Source organism: Oncorhynchus mykiss, chromosome 7 (assembly GCF_013265735.2).
Source record: "Oncorhynchus mykiss isolate Arlee chromosome 7, USDA_OmykA_1.1, whole genome shotgun sequence".
NCBI lineage: Eukaryota > Metazoa > Chordata > Actinopteri > Salmoniformes > Salmonidae > Oncorhynchus > Oncorhynchus mykiss.
The window spans coordinates 59,001,952-59,018,505 of record NC_048571.1 but is presented as its reverse complement, the minus strand read 5'-3'; the positions used below and the strand labels follow the sequence as shown (position 1 = coordinate 59,018,505).

The following is a 16,554-nucleotide window of genomic DNA, read 5'->3' as shown; positions in this document are numbered from 1 at the left end:
GAGGGCAAAAAGAGAGATAAGATAAGATAAGAGGAAGTGGATGGATACCTTGTGGGAGAAGCCGCTCATGAGGACACTGTTCCTGGCCAGCTCACACATGTCACAGGAGCTCAGCTTCCACACCTGTGTGGCGATGCTGTACTCCTCCATCAGGGGCTCCTGAGGTCAAACACAAACACAAAAGACAAAATAAGCATTAAGTGAATTATACTTATTGACTGTACTGATTCACCATTGCAGCTCCCATAGTTACATAGTTGTAGCATGGGTGGTTTTGCCTGTGTGTGTGTCTGTGTCTCTGTGTGTGTCTGTGTCTCCGTGTGTGTGTGTGTGTCTATGTCTCTGTGTCTCTGTGTGTGTCTATGTCTCTGTGTGTGTGTGTGTGTGTGTGTGTGTGTCTTGACAGAGCACCACTGTGCACTGACCTTGGTGAAGTGGAACTGTAGGGGGTCGTCAGTGGACAGAGAGACCATGAGGCCTCTGGCCAGATACTCAGGCAGGGGGTTGCGGTGGTAGCTGAGGAACAGGCTGTTGTTGCTCAGGGGGGACATGGCGATGCCAATCTGAGCCAGGTAGTAGAGATACTGCAGCACTGGGGCCTGGGGACAAGAGGAGGAAAAAGACAATGGTCTATCTTGTTGAATGCACAACTGCAGGAATTCAAGGGAACTGTTTGATTGTTCTCCTGAATTCTCTTAAATTAAAACTTAAGAAACCGGATGAACAAACTCCAAAAGCCAAAATTTAATTCAATAAATCAATCAAACCCAATCAAATCCTTCAGAGGTCACCTATGAACTGAACTCTATTTGTCAGTAGTGTTGTTGCCATAGTAGTGTGTTGTCACTATGGGAGACGGCATGTGTGCTGACTGACCTTCCTGAGCAGCAGCCCATGGGAGATGTTCTCTGACAGAATGAAACCAGACACCAGGTGGTGGACAGGCCCCGCCTCCCCGCAATGAGGGCGCAGCACAAGCGTGTGGAAACCACGCCTCCTGCACAATACAAACAAACATAAAGCCTATTCATAAACAATCCTTAAAAGGTTTGGATGTGACATACATCCTTTCTGTTGTTAAAACATTGATCTAGCGGTCTGTGTGCGGAGGTTCGCTAAGCAGCCTGCTACCTGCGCAGATGGTTGAGCACGGTCATGTTGGCGTAGGTGTAGTAGAGGTAGTAGGAGTAGGGAGGGTTGTCCTCCTCTGTCCAGTCGGCTGGCAGGGGGCTGTCCATGTTGAAGATGTGGTGCTCCGGCTTGGACTCGTCATCCACGCTGTCAAAGCCCACCACCTAACAACACACCGATAAGTTCCTTTAAAACAGTGCCTGAAGTGTATGAAGGAGGTAGGGCCCTGAAAATGGCATCTGAAGTGTCTGTTTGAGGATATGTTGGGGTGTGTGTGGACTGCTGGGCAAGTGCCTAGTGCTGGGCTAGTGTTGGGCTAGTGTTGGGCTAGTGCCTAGTGCTTGGCTAGCGCTGGGCTAGTGCCTAATGCTGGGCTAGTGCCTAGTGCTTGGCTAGTGCTGGGCTAGTGCCTAGTGCTGGGCTAGTGCTGGGCTAGTGCCTAGTGCTGGGCTAGTGCCTCACGTGCTGCAGGAAGAGGTGCAGCTCAGGGTGGCTGCGGGGGTTGATGGTGACCTCAAACAGAGGCATAAAGATGTTCTCCATCATCTCCTGGAAGTTAGCCAGCTGCTTCTTGGTTCGGTACACATCACTGCAGTCAGAGGAGGGTTAACGTCACTCGCACAGAATATGGAAGACTCACATTCACGCATAGTCCTCATTTACAGATTCATAACCTTCATTCATTATACTTGACACAAATAGGAGAGGTTTACATCCAGGCAAGCTGACTAAAGGTGGATGTGGGTAACTGCTTTGTTGATGCTGTATTAGGTACAGACACTACTTACAAGAGGCGGGGCACTTGGATGAGCCAGCGCACGTTGTCAGAGTAGACTTGGTGTTTGACGGCCCACTGGGCCAGCTTGTCCCACTCGTCCCGGGAGCGGCCGTAGATGGACAGACGCAGCTCCACGTTCTGGTACTTACTCTCCTCTAGGTCAGCCATCACCTCCTGATGGAACATCAACAATATCAATATATTAATATCATTCTATTCAATCGTACATATTTAAAACTTAATATGAATATACATTACTATGTGGGGTGAACTAACACATAAACACAACTGCTTCTTTGGCTGTTTTAAGGTAACATGGGCTGGTTTCAGACCTTGATCATGTGGCCAAAGTATTTGCCCTCGATGTGGTTGTCTGTCTTGATGAAGATCTCTCTCAGGATGGATTCTCCGATGGGGTTGTATTTGGCGTTGAACTTGTCGAAGCGATGGAACGTGTTGCGGTCCTGAGAACAGACAGGTGACACTACATCTACTGTTCCACTCGTCTTCCCCAATTCTCTTACCCATCCCTCTCTAACAATGTTCTTCTCCCCTCCCCTCTCCTCACCGCGTGCATGTCCAGTGTGTCCACACTCAGGTCGAAGGCGGTCAGGTTCATGTTCTCAAACACCTCCATGAGGGTCTGTCCCCGCCCGTGCTCCATGTGGACTATCTCCCCAGGGTACTTCTTCATGGCCCGCTTGATAAAGCGCAGAAGGTGCTTCTGGTTCATACAGGACGAAGCGTGGATGTGGGTGTCCACCTGGGGGCAGAGGGAGGGTCAGGGTCAGGGTCAGGGAGGCATTGAGGATGGTTAGCTCTGGTGTAAACTTCTAAATACATTTCTATCCAACATTGTGAGGGGACTAGCTGATGTGGAACACTATGCAGGCATTATAGACGTGTTGCAGATGCTGTGCTCCAGTGTTCCAGATGCTGTTGTGCTGGTGTTCCTTCACCTTGCGAATGTTGTAAAAGTCACGGTGAGGAACCTGCTTCTGGGCTGCCAACTCCTTCATCTCGTTCAGCAGAATGTGCATCTGGAACTTAGAGCTCAGGTACTGCAGCCGGCGGTAGCAGAACGACTTCCTGCACGCGCACAAACACGCGCACACATACTGACAGTTTATTTTACTGCAGAGCCAAGAGATGTGACTGATATGATTCTAAAGCGAAGACCCAGTAACACTCACACTGGTCCGTTGATGATGAGAGCCATCATGACATTCATGTCAGCGATGTACTCCTTCAGGTCTGGGTAGGGCAGGTCCAACTCTGTACTCCTGGAAATGATGGACAATCAGTTATCCACTCTCTCTTCCACAAACATACAGACCTAGACTACAGACCCAGATTAGCCCATCACACACACAACTAGAAACTAACTAAAAACAAGCAGACTCAAACAAACACACTCACTTCTCCATGGGGCTCTTCTTGGTGTAGACATGCATGACCCCATCCACCATCTTACAGCTGTACCCTGTGTCTGCAGGCATGTTCTTGGTGACCTGGTTTTCATAGGGGTGAGTCTCTGAGACAGGGGGGTGGACTGGAGCATCTGTGGGAGACAGTAGGGAAGGGAGAAACGTTGACCATACTATAATACCTCAATGATTCATATTACAACATTTTCATTCACAATCGCACAAAGTAACTCAATTGCTAAAGGAGATTGGGACAGAAACACTATAACTATGCCTGTGTGTCTCAGTTAGTGTCATACCCAATGTGTCAGGTGCGTGTGTTAGTGTGTGTGTCATACCCAACGTGTCAGGTGTGTGTGTGTCATACCCAACGTGCCAGGTGTGTGTGTGTGTCTTACCCAACGTGTCAGGTGTGTGTGAGTCATACCCAACGTGTCAGGTGTGTGTGAGTCATACCCAACGTGTCAGGTGTGTGTGTTAGTGTGTGTGTGTCATGCCTGCATCAACGGGGGTCTCAGGGATCTCCTCATAGATGCGTAGGTCCAGGGGTTTCTCTCCCAGCTCCCCCAGCTCACGGGCAGTGGTCTTACAGAAGTTCTGCATGGACAGAGCGATGTACTTCTCCCTGATGAACAGGGCCTTCACCACACACTTAGCTGCATCCACCAGGTCTGTGAAGGGCACCTGGGCAAGGCAGACAGTCTACAGTGATTAGACATCCACACACTGCCAAGAGGCCATTGCAACGTGCCTGAGAGTGGATGAGTTGGTAACACTGTAGCCCACCTGCTGTCTCCAAACCGAAGAACAGGGATCACTACCCAGACCAGGCTCTCCTCCCTACTCTGACTCCCCTGTATATCCAACTGTCGAAAGAATTACAAGTCGAAGTCATGTCCATTCCTAGCCCACTCCTCTTTTACTTCAATAGGTTTGTTGACTGAATTGGTTTGACTTCGATAGTGAGCATGCGGCACACTGAAAGATCAACCAAGCGGTACCGGAGCGCCAAGTCTAGGTCCAACAGGCTTCTTAACAGCTTCTACCCCCAAGCCATAAGACTCCCGAACAGCTAATCAAAGTCACTTTACCACTATAGTCACTTTACCTCTACCTACATGTACATATTACCTTGACTAACTGGTGTCCCTGCACATTGACTCTGTACAGGTCATCAAGGACAACAACCACCCGAGCCACTGCCTGTTCACCCCGCTATCATCCAGAAGGCGAGGTCAGTACAGGTGCATCAAAGCAGGGACCGAGAGACTGAAAAACAGCTTCTATCTCAAGACCATCAGACTGTTAAACAGCCATCACTAACATTGAGTGGCTGCTGCCAATATACTGACTCAACTCCAGCCACTTTAATAATGGAAAAATGTATGGAAAAATGTATCACTAGCCAATTTAAACAATGCCACTTAATATAATGTTTACATACCCTACATTACTCATCTCATATGTATATACTGTACTCTATACCATCTACTGCATCTTGCCATCTTTATGTAATACATGTATCACTAGCCACTTTAAACAATTCCACTTTTATATGTTTACATATCCTACATTACTCATCTCATGTGTACATACGGTACTCTATACCATCTACCCTATGCCATTCTGTACCATCACTCATTCATATATTTTTATGTACATATTTTATGTACATACACTTGTGTGTATAAGGTATTTGTTATGAAATTGTTAAGTTAGATTACTCGTTGGTTATTACTGCATTGTCGGAACTAGAAGCACAAGCATTTCGCTACACTCGCATTAACATCTGCTAACCATGTGTATGTGACCAATAAAATGTGATTTGATTTGATTACCCCCTGTATATAGCCTCGCTATTGTTATTTTACTGCTAGAAATGTCATTATTTTTGAAAGAAAAGCTAATTGTTTGTCCATTAAAATAACATCAACTAGATCAGAAATACAGTGTAGACATTGTTAATGTTGTAAATGACTATTGGCCCGTTTTATTGCTTCTATAAATCAGAACAACAGTTTTCAGCTGTGCTAACAGAATTGCAAAAGGGTTTTCTAATGATCAATTAGCCCTTTAAAATGATAAACTTGGATTAGCTAACACAACGTGCCATTGGAACACAGGAGTGATGGTTGCTGATAATGGACCTCTGTACGCCTATGTAGATAATCCATAAAAAATCTGCCGTTTCCAGCTACAATAGTCATTTACAACATTAACAATGTCTACACTGTATTTCTGATCAATTTGATGTTATTTATTGGACAAAAAATATGCTTTTCTTTCAAAAACAAGGACATTTCTAAGTGACCCCAAACCTGAACGGTATATATATTTATATTATCTTTTTTACTTCAGTTTATTTGAGTAAACACTTAAAGCTGCATTGTTGGTTAAGGGCTTGTAAGTAAGCATTTCACTGTAAGGTCTACACCTCTTATTTTCGGCGCATGTGACAAATAACATTTGATTGATTTGATAAAACACAGATCAGGATGGACTGTGATTGGATTTATTCAATCAAGTTGTTTAGTCAGTGGCTCTCACCCCACACTTCTCCTCCCCTGATATTGACACACGCTGGTACTCTCGCTCCATCGGTAATACTCTCTCCTTCATCCAGCCATCATCGGTCCTGTCCACACCACCCTCCTGATTCATCAACCTAGAGAGAGAAGGGAGAGGTAGAGGAGGGTAGGAGAGAGCACGGGTATAATAGTTCTGCTATGAAAACACATTCATCAATACTTTATTGGTAAAGTACACTTTGAAGAAGGTTAAGTTGGAAATGTGTCAGAACAGAAGGTAGTCTTTGTCTCTCTGGGAATTGGGCCTCAGCTGTTGCATATCTGCATTAAAACTGAAGGACTATTTACGTGATGAATACAAAGAGACATCTACAGAGGTTTGTTAATAAGATGAATATCAAAGCGTTTTGCTGATGTAGTGGAAACCATGGTGATAAGCGTCTTGGAGATAGGCGCCAATTAGGCCAGTGAAAGGTTGCACCTGGGCCCGACACTGGTGGCCTTGTACCCCAAAGATGGAACGAGCTTCCCCCCAACGCTAGGATAGCAGAGTCCCTGCTCATCTTCCCAAAACCTCTGAAACACTACCTCTTCAAAGAGTATATTAAATAAGACATCTCAGTCTCCCCCCCCCCCCCCCCCCCATTAAAAAAAACAACAACTTGGCACTCTTCTGTTCCTACTAGCACCGACTTTGATAATAACCTCTGTGTTGAGGAAAAGTGTACTTACTACGACTGTGGTATGTGGTTGTCTCACCAAACCTTCTTAAATTGAATACACCAACTGTAAGATTCTCTGGATAAGAACGTCTGCTAAATGACTCAAATGGAAATGCATTAACAGCCTGGCACTTCAGAGGCCCCCCCTAAACATCAACAACTCACCACCTTGCTTAGTTAAATAAAGGTTAAATAAAAATAAATAAATAAAAATCACCTGTGGTAATATACACCTCACATCACCAGGGAACAGGGAACTCATATGGTATTTAGTTAATGGAGTTGGACTGGAACATTCTCAATATATGACAATATTACACATTTAAAATCAAACTCTTCTGCAACTGAGTACCAAGGATTGTGCATACGGTGTGCAGATGTAGGTAAAAACATGACTTTGTGCAGTAGCAAGATTGTTAGAAAAAGGCAAAAGACAGAGAGAGAGAGACTGAAAGGACAGCTCACTCACTCCAGGTCGGCATCACTGTCGATTTTCATGAACTCCTGCTTGGCGCGGAGCAGGATCTCTGGCTCAAGCCTGGCGGGGCATAGTGCGGAGCGCGGCGAGGCGAGGTCAGAAGGCAGGGGGGCACCATGGGTACGGGTGAGGCAAAGCAAAAGGAAAGAGAAAGGGCCACACAAGCACACAGAAACACAAGCACATGTGCACACAGAAACACAGAAAGAGGATGCAAATACAGGTACACAAACAAAACACACAAAAGAGCCATAGAAACGCACATGACACACAAATGGGACCAGAGTGTGAAGAGTGATCAGGTGGGATGAGACAAACAGAGTAATATGATCAGTTAGCAGTGCTACGTATACCTTGATTGGTCACATGACCCTGCTGCATTGAGTGGAGCAAGGATTCCTTAGTGTGTCAGATTCACCCCCTGAGATTGGCTTAGTGAAACCGGCCATCACCACCCCAGCAACACAGACAGAACTCCCTCCCCCTCCCTTTCCTGTGGGTGGAACAGACTGGAACACTAGGATGTGAATGCTACGGACTGATTCAATTAGCTGTTTGCTTATGTTAGTTCGCTGGTAGCTTGCAACCAACACGATGGAAGCTGTTGAGCGTGTATGAGTTCCTGTGGGTAGAGGTGGGTTGTTTGGGTGTGTATGTGGGAGCTGTGTTGGTGTGTATGTGTGTGTGCGTGTCTGCTGCATCTCTCACTTGATGTCCTGGCTGATCTGCCTCTCCAGGCGTTGGCGTCTCTCTTCCAGCTGCTCGATGGGGCTGTCCTCAGGGAACTCATAAGGAGCGGTGCGCATCTCACTCTCCGTCAGGCTGCGAGTGAACAGCTCCTGAGAGATACACCATCAAATTAACATTAGAACACACATTACACGCACAGGAAGAGTTAAAGAATCATTACAATACACTAACGTCCATAAACAATATGAGCATTTAACACACACAAACATCTAAAAACACACGCAGTCGCACACAAACACTAGGGTAGTGATAACACTGTGTCCCTGTGATCTCACCTCTGCAATCTCCTTGTACTTTCCGTCCATGGATGTACGCAGGTCGATGGGGAAGTGTTTGAGTAGGTTAGTGACGGGCGTCCCAGGGAGGGAGCGCTGAGGCTTCAGGGTCTTGGCCTGCTCTGCTACACCACGCAGATCTAGAGAGGGAGGGTGATGGAGAGACAAAGGGAGGGAGAGAAAGAGACAGAGAGAGCGTTAAACAACAAATAACAAACATTACAAAAAAGACAAAGAAAATAAAAAAGTTTAAAAGCCGGGAGGGAGAGAGAGTGAGTTGCACGGATTTGCTATATTCAGAGCAAACATTAAAACACATATTTTCACAGCCAGAACTCTTGCATCACCACCTACAAAATGGGCCTACACTAGTAGACTCCCCTCCGACCCTCAACTGCTCTCTCAGCAGCGGTGTTGTGGCTTCGTAACCAGCACAGAGGAGCCTCCCTACTGTACGACAGCGTCAGTGGTGTGTTAGTCTCTCCACAGCACTGCTGACTCTGAGCTGGGTACCTTCTCACTGCAGTGTGTGTCAGGCAGCAGCAGCAGGAGTCGTCGGAGTGATGTGTGTGTGTGGCAGCAGTCTCTGTAGTATACAGCCCACACTGGGAGCCATTCAGGTGGAGTGCTCATTAACAGAGATACATTTAGTCAGATGCCAGCCACCCGTTGCCATGGAGACCTGGCCTGCTGGTCAGAGAGAGGCGAGGCGAGGTGGGGGGGAGAACAATGACAGCACCTTCCCCTGAGACGGACAAAGCAGGGTGAGAAAGTACACACTACACAGACAGGCAGGCACAGGACAAAGACCCCATTGTGTCTGTCCCATAGAAAATACACACACAGAGAGCGAGAGAGAGCGATGGAGGCTTAATAACCAACAGATGAGGGATGAGCTCAAAAGCTACGTGGAAGTTTGCTAAACTGTGTGTGTTTTCCTGCACAGAGAATGCTATCGTAGCATACCCATAAGGCCTTTGGACTGGATGGGACCCCTGAGATGTAGAAGGTTCTATTTTATGACAGACGAGCCCTGTAGATTAGTGTGTGTGTGTGTGTGTCCAACAGCATGCTCTGATAGGCCTAATGGCTGTCTGGAAAATTGACCAGGGCCAAATCACCCAATGAAAGATGCCAGAGCAACTGGGACTCATCAAAACACATACAGACAGACAGACTATGGGCTCCATTACAATGACTGTCCATTCATTCAGCTGCAATGCCTTTAAAAAGTATTCACACCTCTTGACATTTTTCAGATTTTGTTGTGTTACAAAGTAGGATTAAAATGTATTGAATTGTCCTTTTTTTGTCAACAATATACACAATATACTCTGTACTATCAAAGTGGAAGAAAAAATCAAACATAAAAAATCCAATACAAAAATCAAATACTTTAATATATCTTGATTAGATAAGTCAATACATGTTTGAATCAACTTTGGTATCGATTACAGCTGAGAGTCTTTCTGGGTAAGTCCCTAAGAACTTAGCACACCTGGACTACAATATTTGCACATTATTTTTTATTTTTTTAATTCTTCAAGCTCTGTCAAGTTGGTTGTTGATCATTGCCAGACAGCCATTTTCAAGTCTTGCCATAGATTTGCAAGTTGAGTTAAGTCAAAACTGTAACTAGAGCACTTAGTGTCGTCTTGGTAAGCAACTGCAGTGTATATTTGGCCTTGTGTATTCATCTCCCAGTGTCTGCTGGAAAGTAGACTGAACCAAGTTTTCCACTAGGATTTTGCCTGTGTTGAGCTCTATTACGTTTCTTTTTACCCTAAATAACTCCCCAGTCCTTGCCGATGACAAGCATACCCATAACATGATGCAGCCACCACCATGCTTGAAAATATGAAGAGTGGTACTCAGTGATGTGTTGTGTTATGTTTGGGGAAAACGCTTTGTATTCAGGACAAAAAGTTCATTTCTTTGCCACATTTTTTGTAGTATTACTTTAGTGCCTTATTGCAAACATGATGCATGTTTTGGAATATTTGTATTCCTTATTCCACTGTCATTCAGATTAGTATTACTGGGAGGCTAAAGCAACCCACTAACATCTAGAGCACCTGGAAGCATCCAACTGTGTTGCTAGACCACTGGGTTAAAGCAGCATATCCATGTCGGCAGGTTTAGACACGACTACAGTAGTTTATGGTGCTAGGCCTCCCCAGCACACATTAACACCCCTATATGAGATATAGTATTATATTTCCCGTTTATGGGACATTATTCAGTATTTCTTCAATGATATCAGCATTGGCAATCAAAGCAAAGAGCAGGACACAGAGACAAGGACACATACTCCATTCTACCCTGCGCAGCCTCCACATAATCCTCCCCTCCCTCCACCACTTATGCCTCTTAATCCAGCACCCCCCAGACCCATTTAGCTCAGTGACATCAGGGAAGGGGGCAACAACACCACAGACATATCCTGCAGTAAACACTGCCAATAACTAACTCATACTAACAACACTAGGCAGGCTATATGACTGGGTGATGGGCTACTACAAAGTAATGGCGTAACAAAACTACTGCACACTGCAGACACAGTGGCCCAGTGGATTAGGATTTGCATTGTGTGACCCTGATTTAAAACATGAATCAAAACATGCAATCCAATACAGCAGCTTAAAGCCTAGTGGTTGTTTTAGATAAGGACAGAGGGGCTAGTTTTGAAGTGAAGAAGGAGCTATTAGTGATCATGGAAAGAGGACAAATAGACTACTGTGCTTCATGTAAACTAATATATAGTTCAAAGTACAGAAAGACAGTGATATGACAGTAAATACACATACCCTGATCATGTGCAGGGACAGATCTCTGAGCATTAGGCCTACATGGTACAGGGACATCATTAGTTAATTCATTCGCAACGCAAGAGGAAAGCTTTTGATGTTAGCGCGCACTGACGGAGCCCAGCGCCATGACAACTGATTGGTTTTGGAGAGTAACAATTAATAATAGTCTGAAAACCACAGAGGAGAAAATCCATCCATTCACAACCAATTGTTTTTGAATGAGGACCAAACGTGTGTGAGCGTATTTCCATTTTATGCAAACATTCCAGGGTAACACACTGCATTCATCCAGTTTTAAAAGAACCCAGACAGTGTTTGTTATTTTGGAGCACCTGTATAATCTACTTTCCTTGTGAATGTACCTTGGTACATCAGTACTCTGTACAGTTTGTGTGCCATCTAGCCTGTAGCACATTTCCAGTAAGATGCTGCTTGCGTGTTTTTTTTATTGTTTACAAAATATGTGTTTGTGTGTAGATGGGGGGGGGGGGGGGGGGGTATGCTGTCCTAGGTCCTACTTACCACTAATCCTCATTGCAATGAAAGCCCAGCTCCTCAACACACAGCATGACAGTGCAGTCAGTCAGCTGAGCTCACCTCAGTTTTCCCCTCATCATCATCTCTCTAAGGCCTGAGCCTGCACCTCTCTCCTTCTCGTACCCTCCTGTCTCCTGCATTACACTGGACTGAGAGTCTTTATTTTTCAAACATTTATTTAACTAGGCAAGTCCGTTAAGAACAAATTCTTATTTACAATGACGGCCTACCAGGGAAAACTGTTCCCTGCCTTGTTCAGGGGCAGAACGACAAATGTTTACCTTATCAGCTCGGGGATTTGATCCAGCAACATTTTGATTACTGGCCCAACGCTCTAACCACTAGGCTACCTGCCGTGTGTGTGTCCCTGTCTGCTGTCCCAGTGTGTTTGTCCCTGGGATGGATCAGCGAGAGGCCAGGCCATCTCAGTAGATGACATCCTGACCTGTGCTAAGTGACAGATGACATCCTCACAGAGCGGTGACCTACATACGATAACAAGAGCTCTCAGGCAGTGGACACAGTGAGGAGACGATGCTGTGTGTGTGTGTGTGTGTGAGAAGTGTGTGGTGTGTGTGTTTAAGAAAGAGATGTGTCTATCCTGATTGTTTTCGTGAGAGACAGATTGTGTGTCTGACCATATCTGTGTGTGTGTGTGTGTGTGTGTATCATATGTTGTATTGTAGACTGTTTATGGCATCAGTGTGTGAGGCAGCTGTTGCTTCACAGCTCACTACACCTCCCTCGCTCTATTCCCTGAGAGGGCGACATACTCTGCAAATATTCCTTAGCAACCACAGATAAGAATAAAACTGTACTTTGAACCCCTTTTTGCCTCAATATATTGTCTCAAATGTAGCCTGAATTCCTCAAGTCTTCTTGCTACAGTATGGAATATTTTCTACAGAGCCTTCAAAATTAAATCAAATCTGATTTGTCCCATGTGCCGAATACAACAAGTGTAGACCTTACAGTGAAATGCTTACTTACAAGCCCTTAACCAACAATGCTTTAAGAAGTTAAGAAAAAAGTGTTATATAAAAAACTGAAAATAAAAGTTTAAAATAGTTCAACAGCAGCAGTAAAATAAGAGTAGCGAGGCTATATACAGGGGGTACTGGTACAGAGTCAATGTTCGTGGGCACCGGTTAGTCGAGGTAACTGAGGAAAGACCCTAAAGGCCGTTCAGGTGAAAAGGACCAGTGATGAATACCTGAGTGAGAGCTGCTATTGATCCTCTCACATTTCTGCACGCAATCAACATGCTGTCATGTCACACAAATGACACACGCAACAATAATGCATAATTATTCCCTCCCTCCATCTTTTTTTTTTGCGGGGGTGACAGCAGGTCCCACTCCTTAGGTATTTTTACTTTATTGGATAGGATAGAGAGAGACAGTGTGCTGAAAAGGCATTGGACCGGATTCAAACCCATGCTAGCTTGGTACATGTGTTCTGGAGGCAGTGGCTTAGGCTACTAGCCCACCACAGGAATGCCTACTTCACCAAATGAAGTGGACAATTATAACTAGCAGGATTGTGGTAAACAAACATGAAATACTCTGTAGTTTATATTTCTAGCAATTCAAGTTTGGGACCACATTGCTAGAAATAGACTGTGGTATCACATACGCTGAACATTTTTAACTGTGCTGAATTGAGAACTTTTGAAAGGTCCTTTTATGGGTGGGGACAGAAGAAACTCCTACTTCAAATGTCACAGTACTCCAAAATGACCATGATTTTAGACAAAAACTGACTGTAGGACACCGGCAGGTACTTTAACTCACAACATGGATATCAGCGGTCATCACACACAGGCAATATGTTCTCTTAGAGATCTACCCCCTCACCCAAACACATGCAGCCCTTTGGCTGCACTCTGACACTGCAGTAAGTACAACCGAGATCGGTGAGACTAGCGATAGACCGGCCCGGCGGTACAACTGTGACGCAGCCTTCTCTATCTGCCCTCTCCTTCTCCTCCCAAAGGATGCTTTCGTTCATCATCACGCCGCCCAACCCCCAGCCTCATCCCCGTCTCATCCCCGTTTCCATCCCTCTTTTAATTGCTGTCAGCAACAGCAGTTTCCTGCTGCATTGATTGATGGTGCCTGTGTTGGTCAGTGTGTGTTGTGTGTGCAATGTGCATGTGTACATCCCGCTCCTGTCTCAGAAGTAGCAGAGCAGGGTACAATACAGAAGTGGTCTCCACCACACAACTAGCGTTCTAACAACATGGCTATATTATCCCCGAAGGAGAAGATAACTGGCTACATCACTGTCATTCCAGTTACAGTGTTACAGTACCTCACGGTCGTGGTGGCGGTGGGCTTGTGAGGGCTCCTGTGGGATGCTGGGACATGTCACCAGGCCCGGGACAGGACGGCTGCTGCTCCCTCCCCCACAGACACAGCGGACGGACGTGGAAAGAGTGATGACAAAGAGAGAGAGGGAGAGAGACAGAGTATGCTCTCACCCTCACATTCAGCAGCAGCAGTGGGATACACTGTCTTCTCTCTCCGTCTCTCTGATTCTCTGTTATCACTGTCTCTTTAGTTTTCCCACTCAGTCCCGTTTTGCACTGAGTCTGTTTTCCTCTGCTTCCCCCCTTCTCTCTGCCTCTGTGCCTGTGCTGCTTCCTGGATTAGGCCGGTTTTCTGTACACATAACAATCCCTTTAAATCCCTATGACTGGTCTGGAGTGTACCACGTGGTGCTAAGGGGTGTGAGGCGGGCTGTACCACTTCATGTGCTGTAGAATGGAGGAGGCTGGGTTTCTCTCAGCACTCCCCCTCCACTGTCTCCATCTCTCTCCCCCTCCCCCTCACAGTATTACTGCATGCTGTGTGTGTGTTAATGTGTGATGTAGCTTAAATTATATGAAAGTGGTTTGTTTCTTTGTGTTCTTTAAAAATCATGAGTATTTCATTTAGTCTGCATTAATAGAAAGTCGCCTATAGTGCCTGAAGATACACATAGTTTATACTGTTATTGTTCGTTTTAATGCGTGTTTGTTTTTCGCAAACGTGAACAGTGAACACCTTTGAGCATTTAGCCTACTCCACAAAGTGTAGACTAATGCAGTTCTATGATGTAATGGGAGTGAGTACACTACATTAGCATGTGTGAATTAGTATCATATAGTCCTCCCTGACAGCAGACAACTCTCTGCTCTAATGCAGCATGTAAGGGGCCAGGCAGGGGGAAGAGGGGTTTTCCTGCTTCCTTCCTCACATGACTGCTGTTAAAGGGTAGCCTGTTTCTTCTAGTGAGTCAGGCTTGGTCGTCCCTCCCTAGGAGACTGCTGGAACTCCGTAGGAGTAGTTGTATTATTATTGTTTACCTCTCTATTCTTCCCGTTTCTTATCTCTTTGTATTCTCAATCCCTCATTCTTTGACTCTTCTCTATTCCTTCAGGAAAGTCTGAGAGAAAAAGCATGTAGTGCAACCTTCTCAGAATGAGAAGCTGAGGACTAAGTGGGGGAGTGGAAATGACAAGAGGGAAATTCCCCTCATAGCAGAGAATGAAGACACAGGATCACAGTCCCCCCACAGATAAGCATATAGCCGACACCAGGGGTGTCAAACTAATTTTGCCCAGCGGGCCATATGCGGTCTTCGGCGAAGTCCGGAGGGACGCACTTAAAATTGGTTATATTTCTATTTCCTTGCCGTCAAAAAATAAAAAGTCCTCTATACATCGCTTTTGGAATTTTCGATGCTCCTTGACTGTCTAGTTTCCGTTTTGAAGACTGTTAGCAAGCTGGACAGAGTAAAGAGACTAGAAATGTAGGTCATTGTCATTTCTACACCATTTCTATTTGGTTTTAGTCATGTCAATTGAGAATTTTTCCCCAGGGGAAAAAATATTTAAAGAAAGGCTTACTCAAACCACCTTGCGGCTCGAATTGATGGGACTCGCGGGCCATTTGACAACCCTGATATAGACCCAGGCACAGCCTAGACACACACCACAGCTAGACAAGAGTCAGATTCCTGACGGTTCCTGTTTTGTCTGCAAAACCAGCACACATAAATAGACATAATTACACAGGAGTTGACCTAACCTTCACTGAGTGGCTTGTTCTACTATCTGAATGGCTACAGCAGTAGAGTCATTTTCTGTCTGGCCGGAACCCAAACACTCACTGTATCCTCCAGGTCAGTCATGTCCTCATAAAATGACATCCCTAAAAGGCAGTGACTGGCCTTTCCAAGTGAAATCATGTTCTTCTGGGCGTTACAAGGGTAGGACGACCCAAACCTGTCTTGACTTCTGCAGTGTAATGTAATACAACATAGTCTTCAATCTGATTGCTGTGAGATTGGTTTCATACTGGTTGCTAAATCAACAGATTACTCGGTTTTATCTTATTCCTCTTGATACAATGAAAGATAAGAACATTGTCTGACAAAACATTTTATGAGCTCTGATGCACTGTGAGATAAGACATTAAGGGCTCTGACAAAGTTGACAGTACTGGAAATGTTCCTTTTTCTAAACTAAAACATGATACTTCACCCAACCCCCTTTACAGCCCTCCACTGAAAACATCTGGTTAACGGTAAACCTCACTCCAGAATGTACCAGATGTTAACTGAAAACCTCACTCCAGAATGTACCAGATGTTAACTGAAAACCTCACTCCAGAATGTACCAGATGTTAACTGAAAAAGGAAGAAAGCTGACCTAGATATTCCTGTCCTCAAACTTTCAGACATTTGAAAACACACGCACACACACATGCAAATGCCGCCTCTCCCACTGTACTGGTCTACCAGCCTCTAGGCGTGTGGCATTGGGAGCCCAAGGGATACCGGGATACAGTCCATCCCCCCCAGCTGTGCACTTAGCGGGCGGAGCTTCTCATGCAATAGAGCTTGCTAGCTTGTAGTCCTAAAAAACTAAAATGAGTTCCTATGTTTAGGGATACCACATCTTCTTTCTCCATAAATTCTTGTTAATGCTTGGGGCAGAAAATGCACCATAACAAAACACAGTATTTCCATTAGTCTAAACCCCCCAAAAGAGAGTACGCACTAGGAAGCAAAGCATCCCATCTCATCCCACTGAGAAAAAAGATACTCAAAGAGGGTAGCTACATGATGGTT

The 16,554-nt window shown here is 45.2% G+C and overlaps 1 protein-coding gene across 4 annotated transcripts in view; it reads right to left on the bottom strand.

The window, feature by feature from the left end:
• The window catches only part of LOC110528095 (AMP deaminase 2), a 53,134-nt gene that overhangs the window by 4,354 nt on the left and 32,226 nt on the right, over positions 1 to 16,554 (bottom strand). For 2 of the 4 annotated variants that reach the window (XM_021609903.2, XM_036983643.1), the window contains exons 2-17: positions 8,090 to 8,229; positions 7,773 to 7,903; positions 7,056 to 7,124; positions 5,884 to 6,001; positions 3,834 to 4,020; positions 3,329 to 3,470; positions 3,103 to 3,192; positions 2,869 to 2,998; positions 2,478 to 2,672; positions 2,242 to 2,373; positions 1,920 to 2,083; positions 1,594 to 1,720; positions 1,132 to 1,295; positions 877 to 997; positions 426 to 599; positions 49 to 159 (exon numbers count right to left, since the gene is read on the bottom strand). In XM_021609903.2, the coding sequence (XP_021465578.2) occupies positions 49 to 159; positions 426 to 599; positions 877 to 997; positions 1,132 to 1,295; positions 1,594 to 1,720; positions 1,920 to 2,083; positions 2,242 to 2,373; positions 2,478 to 2,672; positions 2,869 to 2,998; positions 3,103 to 3,192; positions 3,329 to 3,470; positions 3,834 to 4,020; positions 5,884 to 6,001; positions 7,056 to 7,124; positions 7,773 to 7,903; positions 8,090 to 8,229 (2,195 nt within the window). Of the gene's footprint in view, positions 1 to 48; positions 160 to 425; positions 600 to 876; positions 998 to 1,131; positions 1,296 to 1,593; positions 1,721 to 1,919; positions 2,084 to 2,241; positions 2,374 to 2,477; positions 2,673 to 2,868; positions 2,999 to 3,102; positions 3,193 to 3,328; positions 3,471 to 3,833; positions 4,021 to 5,883; positions 6,002 to 7,055; positions 7,125 to 7,772; positions 7,904 to 8,089; positions 8,230 to 13,749; positions 14,109 to 16,554 lie in introns of those variants that run through there. The other 2 variants (XM_021609905.2, XM_036983644.1) reach the window with 2 other exon arrangements.